Source organism: Triticum dicoccoides, chromosome 2B, assembly GCF_002162155.2.
Source record: "Triticum dicoccoides isolate Atlit2015 ecotype Zavitan chromosome 2B, WEW_v2.0, whole genome shotgun sequence".
NCBI lineage: Eukaryota > Viridiplantae > Streptophyta > Magnoliopsida > Poales > Poaceae > Triticum > Triticum dicoccoides.
In genome coordinates this window covers 2,975,443-2,986,887 of record NC_041383.1, presented here as the reverse complement: position 1 = coordinate 2,986,887, position 11,445 = coordinate 2,975,443, and the positions used below count along the sequence as shown (strand labels likewise).

General features: G+C 44.7%; 1 protein-coding gene and 1 pseudogene across 1 annotated transcript in view; one reads left to right on the top strand and one right to left on the bottom strand.

Annotated features, from left to right (window-relative positions):
* Positions 1-6,195, top strand: part of LOC119361659 (cytochrome P450 71D11-like) — a 14,801-nt gene extending 8,606 nt beyond the window's left edge. The window contains exon 2 of the mRNA XM_037626793.1: positions 5,460-6,195. Coding sequence (XP_037482690.1) covers positions 5,460-6,095 — 636 coding nt within the window. The 3' untranslated portion in view covers positions 6,096-6,195. The remainder of the gene's footprint in view (positions 1-5,459) is intronic.
* Positions 6,196-6,966: 771 nt separating this feature from the next.
* LOC119366689 lies at positions 6,967-10,869 on the bottom strand (annotated as a pseudogene).
* Between the last annotated feature and the right edge of the window lie 576 nt (positions 10,870-11,445).

Here is an 11,445-nt window from a genome sequence, read left to right as displayed (position 1 = left end):
ACACACACACACACACACACACACACACACACACACCATCATGTACAGACCGACCTACATAGAAGCATGTCCATAGAGGAGAACATGTATGGTTGTCAGCCGTGGTCACATACCACGCCATTGAGCCACATGGAGAACAAAGAGCAGAAAACCATTCTGACAAAGAATTACCCAAAATGTGGCCCGTGGACGACGAATTTCATCGACTTCCTCTTCCTTGCACGCATACATCACGCTCGGTGAGCTTCTATCAAATTGCACATACACGTCACCGAAGCAAGACATTCCAATGGCGGGATGGTGAGAGCAGTTGTACCGAATTGGGAAGAGGGATCCGAAAACTTGAGAGCTTGGGTTAAACTTGTTGAAACAATGAATTAATGTCTCAAGATGCTCAATTCAAGCTATTCGATTGACTATCATTTTGTTGATGGTTGATAGAATTCATGTGCAATTTTGAGTTGGCGTACTTGAACAACTCCCACTAGTAGTGGGTCGTGAAGACCTTATCACGATTAGCAACGATTTTACTAGGGAAATAATGAATCTTGTAAATGTGAATCAAGCGCCACTATGGATACAATGTAAGGATGCACAAGCGGCACACAAATGGTGGAATTTCTTGAGCTTGTCAAAAATTGAAATGCCTATATTGCAGAGTCGTCGATGAAGTCATGGGATTCCCTGTGGAAGGGGAAGGGGATCTAGTATGATAGGGTATATGACACGCTCAGGATTGGTTTCTTTTCTGCTTAGACTTCCATGTACTGTCGAGCATGACGTAGGTGTTGCTGCTACCAAGGTAAAAAATAGCGCGCTATAGCGGCGCTATAGCGTTTCTGGAAACTAAACGCTACGCTATGCAGATTTCACTCGCTACGGCGCTATTCGCGCTAAATACGGCGATTGCGCGCTATAGCGCGTATCGGCGCTATTTTTTCGACGGCATTTTTTTTCAGACGAATTTTTCATCAGCCCACTATACTTTGGGGCTTTCTGGCCCAGTAACCAAGCATATCTTCTCCTCCAGCCGAGCGAACCCTAACCAACCTACCGAGCGAGCCCTCCCAAATCGAACGAGGCGACGGTGGCAGCGGCGGCTGCCGGTGCTTCGCCCGTCTCCTCCAGCAACGGCCGGCCGCCTCTTGCCGCCTCCTCGGGTCGCCGCATCGCCTCCTCGGGCCGGCGTCGCCTCCTCTAATCCTCTTGCTCGGGTCGCTGTCGCCATGGCAGCAAGTTCATCTGATTCTGATTGAGCTTCTGCATCGTTGTTGGCTGGCTCCTAAAGTCCTAAGTCTTTATTTCTGCTATCCTGGACCTTGCTTGTTGGTTGTTTAATTTATCTGTCTACTTTGTTTGTCTGAAATCTGAATGTATGAAGTTTGAACAGTGCTATATGCCTATATCTGGACCGTGCTTTGTTATCTGAACAATGTTTTAGCTTTGGTTTTAGCTGCTGAAATCTGTCATTTGTGTTGATATATCTGTCATTTGTATGCTATATGCTGAAATCTGAATAATGTTTTGTGAAACGCTATTTTGCAAAATAGCGTGCTATTAGCACGCTATTTCGTTTATAGCGTTTTTTTGAAGGCTGCGCCATTTCAAATAGCGCACTATTTTTTTCCTTGGCTGCTACACGTATTGGACCACAACCTGCTCATCCAACCAGGACTTGAATCACAGGATAGAGTAGGTCCTGGTGATGGTGATGCCCTAGTGGCGAGGCTCATGCCCATACGTGTCACAAAAGGGAGACATTGCAATGGCAGGAATGTGCGAGTAGTTGTGCCGGAATTAGGAAGTGGGTCCAGCAACAGGTCTTGGGGAAAATTAGTGTGAATAAATGAAGCGATGTCTCGAGACATCGATTCAAGCTATTGGGTTGACTGTAATTTTTTTTTATGTTTGGTATAACTCATGCACATATTTGTGCTGGCGTACTTGAACCACTCTACCAGAAGCCAATCGTGAAGACCGGATCACGATTAGAGACTATGGTACCAGGGAAACCGTGAAGCTTGTCAATGCGAGTAAACGTAGAGAAGTGCAACTTTGGATACAGTGTAAGGATGCACAAGTAGGAAAATAGGCAAATTTTGGGAGCTTGTCAACGATGACTATGATGCAATCGATCTGCCTAGATTGTTGGAGGACACCGATGAAGTCTCAGCATTCCTCACAAAAAGAAGGGGTTCTAGTAGGACAAGCTATGTGACGTTCTCAGGCTTGGCTTCTTGTCGTGTTAAACTTTCATGTACTGCCATGCACAATGCATGTGTTGCTACAACATATATTGGACTACCTCCTGTTTATCCAACCAGGACTTGAGTCCCAGGATAGATCAAGTACTGGTGGTGGTTATGCCCCAGTTGCGAGGCTCATGCCCATGCATGCCGTGGAAGGCATTTCAATAGTAGGATGGTGTCAGGAGTTGCACCGAAATTGGGAAGACGAATCCAGTAGCCCGAGGTCTTGCTCAAACTCGTGTAAATAAAATGAAGTAATGTCTCAAGACATTGGTTCAAGATATTGGATTGAGTGTCATTTTGTAGAATTCTTGCACAAATTCATGCTGGCATACTTGAACAACTCCTAGCGCAAGTGGGTCATGAAGACCACATCACAATTACGGACGATGGTACCAGGAAACCATGAAGCTTATAAATGTGAGTCAACGTAGAGAAGTACCACTTTAGATATGGTGAGGATGCCCAAGTGGGAGAGAATAGGAAAATTTTGTGAGCTTGTCAACAATGACCATGATGCAATTGAACTACCAATATTGTAGGAGACCTTTGATTAACTCTAGGTATTCCCTGTGGAAGAAGAAAGGGTTCTAATAGGATAGGGTATGCAACGTGCTTAAGCTTGGCTTCTTGTATTCTTAGACTTTCATGTGCTACCATGCAAGATGCATGTGTTGCTGCAACACGTATTTAACCACCGCCTACTCATCCAACCAAGACTTGAGTCCCAGGATGGATCATGTACCGGTGGTGGTTATGCCCCAGTGGCGAGGCTCATGCACATACATGCCAGGGGAGGGAGACATTCCAGTGGTAGGATAGTGTGAGGAGTTGTATCGAGATTGGGAAGAGGGATCCAATAACTCGAGGTCTTCCGTCAAACAAGTGACGCAATGAAGTAATATCTGAAGACATTGGTTCAAACTATTGGATTGACCATTACTTTTTTATGGTTGGTAGAAATGGTGCGCAATTTAGGTCTAGCATACTTGTACAAGTCCTACCAGAAGGGGGCCACAAAAAATGGATCCGTTTATAGATGATGGCACCAGGGAAATCACAAAGCTTGTAAATCTGTCTCAACATAGAGTTACACCACTTTGGATATAGTGTAAGGATGCACAAGTAGGAGAAAGTTGGCAAATTTTGTGAGCTTGTCAACAGTGACATAGATGTAACTGAACCGCCCAAATTGCAGGAGGCTGTCGATGAAGTCCCGAGATTCACCTGGAACATTATAGTAGTATAACGATGCACTCGATCTTGGCTTCTCACTTGCTTGTACTTCCATGTATTGCCGCATGCTATGAAGGTGTTGTTGTAACACGTATTGGATCACTGCTTGCTCATCCAACCAGGACTTGAGTCCCGGGATAGACCAGGTATTGGTAGTTGTGATGCCCAGTGGTGAGCCTCATGCTCATATATGCCACAGAAGGGAGACATTTCATTGGCGGGATGGTGCGAGGAGATCTATGAAATTGGGAAGAGGGATTCAATAACTCAAGGGCTTGGTGCAAACTTGTGTGAATCAATGATTTAATGTCTCAAGGTATTGGTTAAAGCTATTGGATTAACTTCTATTTTGTTGATGGTTGGTAGAACTCATGTGCAATTTCGTGTTGGCGTACTTGAAGAATTCCTACTAGAAGTAGGTCATGAAGACCGGATCATGATTCGAGATGATGGTACCAAGGAAATCACGAAGCTTGTAGATGTGATTCAATGTAGAGAAGCGCCACTTTGGATATAGTGTAAGTATGCACAAGTGGGATAAAATGGGTGAATTTTATAAGCTTTTCACAAATGACGAGGATGCAATTGAACTGCCTAGATTGTAGGAGGTCGTTGATGAAGTTATGGGATTCAACGTGAAACAATAAGGGGTTCTAGTAGGACGGGGTATGAGACGCTCTTGGGTTTGGCTTGTTGGCAAACCTGGTAGCAAGAAACGTACTAAAGGATGTGAGATTTCATTGTCTTGATCATCGAACTCCAATCCCCCTGGCCTTGGGGGTTTTTGTATCTAGTTTTGGTATGTTCTTATTTCCATTGCTAGTTTCCTTGTTCCCGGTGGCTCGAACTCTTCGCGTTTGGAGGCTAGAGAATTTCCTTTGTTACCTGTTTTGGAATATATTCTCATCGAGAGGCGGTTACTTCACAGACTCCGATAGTGGGCCAGGGTGGCCTATCTCAAAGGTGTGCACGACACGTTGTGAGCTAAAACGCACTCCCCATTGATAGTGGCACTGTCAATGAAACAACTCTGATTGTATTCCCGAAGCTTACATCAAGCTACATCGAGATGTAAATATGAACAACCAACCTTATATCAAATACCCAATAGTCAACTAAATAATATGCAAGAAATATGTCTATATGCAACAATTGTACCTAAATTAGAAGTCATACTTACACTCTTATGGCTCATATGCGGTTCCTATTCTAGTGCCTTGTGACTTTACAGAAAAAGCACAAAGTATCTCCAATTGGTCCAGCCATTGGCCTGACTGTGCCATAGGAGTTAGGATCCCATTCTTACCCCCGCTCTTAGCCTTAGCATTCTTGTTAGCCCAAGAAGTGCATTTCTATTTGAAGTGGTTCTGTTCCACACCATCAACACATGATTGTCACCTTTTTATGATTTCCTCCGGCACCTTAAGCATATCACATGCAATTTCATAATGTTATTATCCATGCCATGCATATGTAGTTCGAGGTGAACGGGTCATAGCTCAACGAAAGAGAAGCAAGAGTCATATCAATAGCTAACTCTTGGCTAATAGGAAAGCAAGACTTTCAAGCTTTGCATGTAACAGATCATATTCATTATGTGGGTTCAACGGGTTCCCCATATTGTAGAGTTGTCTTTGATTAGAAGCCCATGACAGGGCATGTATAGAAAGCCATATGATATTGTTTTAGGTGGTTTTTCTTGAACCCATATGTATTCCTATTGCATATAGGATGTTTCGGAAGCCATCAGCCATGTCAACTTCGTTAATAACCGTTTGTAATAAACCTACCCGACATGGCTTTCGATGAGTCATTATGATCAGAACTTTGGATGACAATTTTGCAGTAACAATACGAAAACCATATAATTAGATATTTTAATGATATGTTATCGAAACAATAGTTTATGGAAACATTTTAATAATTTCATACTACTATGCATATAATATACTTATAAACAACCTTCTTTTCCAGGATATATTTTCAGCAGCCACAGAGACTACAGGAAATGTTTTGGAGTGGGCTATGTCAGAGCTCGTCCGTCATCCTGAAATCATGGGTAAGGCACAACAAGAGGTCAGAGAGGTACTAGGTCAAGATCGAGCTACCATTGGTAATAGTGACCTTGGTGAACTCCACTACATGCGGATGGTCATTAAGGAGGTTCTTAGGTTGCATCCACCCGCTCCTCTACTCCCTCGCTCGGCCACAGAGGACTGTAAAATTATGGATTGTGACATGCTTAAGGGCACAAATGTATACGTTAACGTCTATGCAATTTCCCGAGATCCAAGGTACTGGAAAAATCCTGAAGAGTTTAAGCCTGAAAGATTTGAGGACAACAACATTGATTACAATGGGACATACTCTGAATACACCCCCTTCGGAGCTGGGCGACGGCAGTGTCCTGGGATACTATTCGGCACGTCATCGCTCAATATCACATTGGCAAACCTTCTGTATCACTTTGACTGGATGCTTCCTGATGGGGCTAGTCTGTCTTCCTTTGACATGTCTGAGAAATTTGGTATCACGGTTAGCAGAAGGCATGACCTGCAACTCAGAGCTATTCCACATGAGTGGTTCAAAGCTACGTCGTCGTCCAAGTGATATAGAGAGCATGTATATTCAGATATATGCCCCTTCAATATATGCCTTTATTGCGCTGTACCTGTATGCATTAGAATAAGAGAACCCTCTCGTTTCAGAACATTGTGGTATTGTACTACTACTGTTCGTATTACTGTGCATGACAACAGATATTAAGTGGTAGCGCATAAGCATATAGAACATGACTGGGTAGTTCTATGTACTCCCTCCGTTCTGATTTACTCGCCGTGGTTTTAGTTCAAATTTGAACTAAAACCACGACGAGTAAATTTGAACTAAAACCACGACGAGTAAATCAGAACGGAGGGAGTATGTGCTTATGAACTCGTGAATATCCTTATGAAGATTTTAGTCTTCGTTTGAACTTATTTGAGCTTCTTTCACTTGGGGTCGTATTTATCTTAAGCTAATATCCTCAGCAAGACTACTTGTAAGACTGTTGGCTCGTTGGTTGGGACTTTATCACTCTATAATTAATATTAAAGCGGGGCATGGAGGGCCTTTCGTCTATATAATAGGTAATTCGCATAAAACCTTCCTGAAATGCACAAGATTGTAGGGTCTAACACAACACGGTTCAGAGTTTAAAAGGTAATTCTGCAACCTAATAGATTCTGCACAACACACGAAGTTCAGAGCCTAACAAAGTAGTAATCTCAACCTTCAATTAAGACGTATACCGGGATGTAGAGGCAGTACCATATCCTGTTCATGGATAATACAGTAGTAGGCCAAATCTCTTGTAATCTGCTGTGATCTATACCTTGCTGTTCTGTTGATGTACGCAATATGTTCCCGGGTACAAAAATACATTGCTAGAACCAATCCAAGGTTCCAAACAACTCTTTGCTGTGCAGCTACCTAATGAACCTCACGCCGAGAACTGAGCTGGTACATATTTTGAGTTCGTCGCTGCCAAAAGTGTCGCGCCAATGCCCGAGCCGTCTTTGGTGTGCTCGACAACGATGTGGTCCATGTCCCGGTGATCGAGCAGCTCCTCCATAGCCTCAACCATATACGACCTGTACTGAGGGTAATTCTTATAAAGTCCACCATCCATCGCTACCACTGTTCTTCTCCCTAGGATCAGTCCCTTGGAATTAATCTCCATCTTCTGAAGAATGCCAGCAATGCCGGCACCAGCCAACCGCCCACCTCTCTTGATGAGGCAATCGGAAACTTCTACAATAAACCGTCATGCCTCTACACAAGATTGGTTGAGCTGGGACCATGGCTATGGGAGAAAATAGCAGGTTCAGAGGCTGGCTGGCTAAGATTGCCATATACTCCCTTCGTTTCCAAAATAGAGGACCCAACTTTGTACTAACTTCGTACTAAAGTTAGTACAAAGTTGAGTCATCTATTTTGGAACGGAGGGAGTATGTCTGAAAAAGTGTAGAAACTTACCCCGATGACGTCGCACAAAAGTGATTCAACTTCTCCAAGATCATCGGATTTATCTTGTTGCATAGCACACAAATGTGGAGTTCTGTAATCATGCTTGCGGTTCAGCTTAGAACGGCACAAAATTGTGAAAGGAAAAGGATAATTTGGACTCTGGAAGCTACAACGTAGATTAATTTGCCTTAGAACAAATGCGCTCAGCTAGTTTGTCAGGGAACGACTGTCCGAACAGATGAGACTCTTGTGCCATCCTGGCCAGCACCCTCAGAACAATTTCTCCAAGGTACATCCCGGAAATCGTCTTCTTGAATATCTGAAGGCATTGCAAGTAGAACATGACATCAAGATAATAATAAGAAAAAGAAAGTATAAGTGAGCAAAACAAAGTGGTTTTACCTGTTCACCAGGATTTATGCTCTCGGCATCCATGCCCCTGTCAAATTCAGTTAGTGGAAGACCATCTGAAAAAGCTCCCCCCTCAGTGTTGATTATCTGCATTTTCTAAGCTCAGTGTGTTGGCATCTATTCTCTTATTCAGAGCGATGAACTTCGTGCAGGGACTCAATTTTCATTAAAATTTTGCAGCTATGTGCCTCCTTTTCCTTTTTTTTTGCGATGGTAATAGAGTTTTATTCCATAGTCACAGGGTTACAATCGAGAGGCACAAGTTCCTCCACACACGGTGGTCCTCGACCCAGCCATACAGCAGTTGTACGCTCTGTACGACTGTAAGAGGCCAGACGATCTGCTACCCTATTTTGCAAGCGGCTAATTTTCATAGAAATAAAAACTCTATCTACCATGAGATGACGAATCTCATTTACAAGATGCCCATAGGCAGATCTAGATAAGCTAGTACCAGATAAAGCGGAAATAGCTAACGATGAATCAGACTGGACGATGATGGGAAGCTCGCAATGATGGATCGCTATCGCCATGCCGTGCATTAGCGCATGTAGTTCCGCCTCGAGTGCGTCATTGCAATTGAAGATGTAGCGATAAGCAGCGAAGATAATACTTCCATCATGCTTCCGTAGTACCATACCTGCTGCAGCTGACCCATCCATTTGAGAAAAGGTTCCATCTACTGATAACGAAGCATGGCCCGGCGGAGGTGGCGGCCATGGAGGGGCCTGCGACACCACCTTCGCGACCCTGCTTTGCTCCTGCACCATCGGCATCTTGCCCTTGATAATTTCGTCCGTTGAGAACCTTCTGGCCAGGTCCAGCGATTGCATGTAGCTCTGTAAATATAACACCATAGACGGAATCGAAGGCACTTCCGTCCCATGTGTTAAATCATTGCGAAGCGACCATAGACGCCACAGCAACATGATCACACAGTCCTTCATGAAGTCATCACAATTTGCAAGGACATTTAGTAACCAGTCTTTCCCCGTATCTGGCAAGTCTTCCTGCCGGGGTAGTTTCCATACCGCCCTCATTTGTGCCCAAACCTCTTGAGCATAATCACATGCAACGAGCGCATGGAAGCTAGTCTCTTCTTCTTTTGCACATAGAGAACAAGTGTCTCTCTTTGAAACGTGGCGATATTTCTTGCATGCATTAGTGGCCAGCGCCCCAGAGACCACCTTCCATGCAAATATTTTCATTTTTAGTGGAACTCTAGCATTCCAAATACATTGCCAAACAGGCCTTTGTCCGGTCGGATGAGTACTGGACGCACCCACCATGTTCTGGGCCTGATCTAGCGTGGCAAGACGATAGGCACTCCGGACCGTGAACTGTCCATTCCTTTCCGGAAACCAAGCTAGAAAGTCTTGCCCGTTTCTCGGTGAGGTGCGTATTTTCAAAATCTCACGAACATCCTGTTCCCAAAAGTGTTCCCTTAAGAGTTGCTCCTTCCAAGCACCATGCTCGTCAATAAAATCTGCTGCCCAATGTAGACGGCAATTTCCTTTCGGTGTAACTGGACGCAGGTTATGGCCTCGTGGAATCCAAGCATCTCTCCAAGTTTTGATTAACGAACCATCTCCCACACGCCAAATGATCCCTTTCTTCACAAGCTCAAGACCATGGACAATTCCTTTCCATACAGCAGACGAATTAGCAGGGAATACCGTGTCTAAGAGATTTCCGTGGGGGAAATATTTAGCTCTGAGTAATCTCGCGCATAAACTTTGGGGGCAATCCAGCAAACGCCAAGCCTGCTTTGCAAGCAGGGCCTGGTTGAAAGCTCGCATGTCACGGAAGCCCATGCCACCCATAGCCTTTGGCAACATCATTTTTTCCCAGCTTAGCCATGCCATCTTCCTCTTTCCTTTCTCCACCCCCCCACCAGTACTGTCGCATCATCCGTTTTAAGTCATCACTTACCAAGGCCGGCAATTTGAAGACGCTCATGACATACGTAGGAATGGCCTGCGCGACCGCCTTGATGAGAATTTCCTTGTTACCCACTGACATATATTGTTCGCTCCAGTCAATTAATTGCTTCCGCAGGCGATCCTGAAGCGTTTCAAACCTTCCTTTATGCATTCTTCCTTCAGGAACCAGCAAGCCCAAATATTTTGGGTCAAACACCTATTGAGTTATATTCAAAAGGCCCTTCATTTCATCCGCCACCGCTGCATCACAATTGTCTGAAAACAGGATGGAACACTTCGCTGGGTTGATAAGTTGACCCGTAGCTGCAGTATAAGTGTTCAACAAACCCTTGACAAAGCTAGCTTGCTGGCCAGACGCTTCAAAGAGCAACATTGTGTCGTCCGCAAAAAGCAAGTGTGATATAATTGGTGCACCCCGACAAATACTCACACCCCGCAAGTCACCATCCGCAACAGCCTTGGAGATTAGAGCAGACAGAGCATCAGCGACAAAAAGGAAAAGAAAAGGAGACAATGGATCACCTTGTCGCAAGCCCCGCGTTGGGGAGAACACCTCAAGTAATTTTCGTTAAGCTTCACCGAATATTTTACCGACTTAACGCAAGCCATAATCCATCCTATCCACATCCAGAAAACCCCCACCTCACTAGGGCCTTCTCGAGAAAGTCCCAATCCACACGGTCATAAGCCTTTGACAGATCTAGTTTGAAAGCACATGCAGCTGGACTATTGTGTTTAATGGACTGGATATGATGGATGCACTCAAACGCTATGATAGAGTTATCAGAAATCAACCTCCCTGGAATGAAGGCACTTTGCTTCTCGGAAATAAGATCAGCCAAGAGAGGGCGAAGACGATTCACCAAACACTTGGACACAATTTTGTAAATCACATTGCATAGACTTATTGGCCGAAAGTCCTTAAGATCTTTAGGGAAAGGTACCTTTGGGATTAGCACGATGGAAGTATCATTCACACCCTCTGGCATGACCCCTGATTTGAAGAACTCCAACACCGCCATCGTTATTTCATGCTTTAAGACCCCCCAGTTGCGCTGATAGAATCTGGCCGGGAAGCCGTCTGTGCCTGGTGCCTTAAGTGGACCTATTTGGAACAACACATCGGCCACCTCCTCCTCGGAAAAAGGTGCACATAACATGTCATTCATGTGTTGGGATACTTTGGGCACTATATGCTCAAGGACTGACTTCGGATCCAGGGTCGGGTCCTTGGTAAACACTTCCTTAAAGTACGACGTTGCCATTAGCTCCATATCGGTGGGGACTGAGCACCACGTCCCGTCGGCTCGTCGTAGGCGCTGGATATGGTTCCGCCGTGCCCGCCATACTGCTCACCGGTGAAGATAAGAAGTATTTATTTCCCCCTCCTTAAGCCACGTGATTCGTGACCGCTGCAGCCAGAGCATCTCCTCCCGATATAAAAGCTCATCCAGTTTGTACATTTTTTGACGTATGGCATCCCTAGCCGCGCCATGAAGTTGCATATCCTCCAACTCCGACCGGAGATTTTCAATCTCCGAAGTCACATGCCCAAACTTCTCCTTGCTCCACGCCCGTAACTTATTCATCATTTCTTT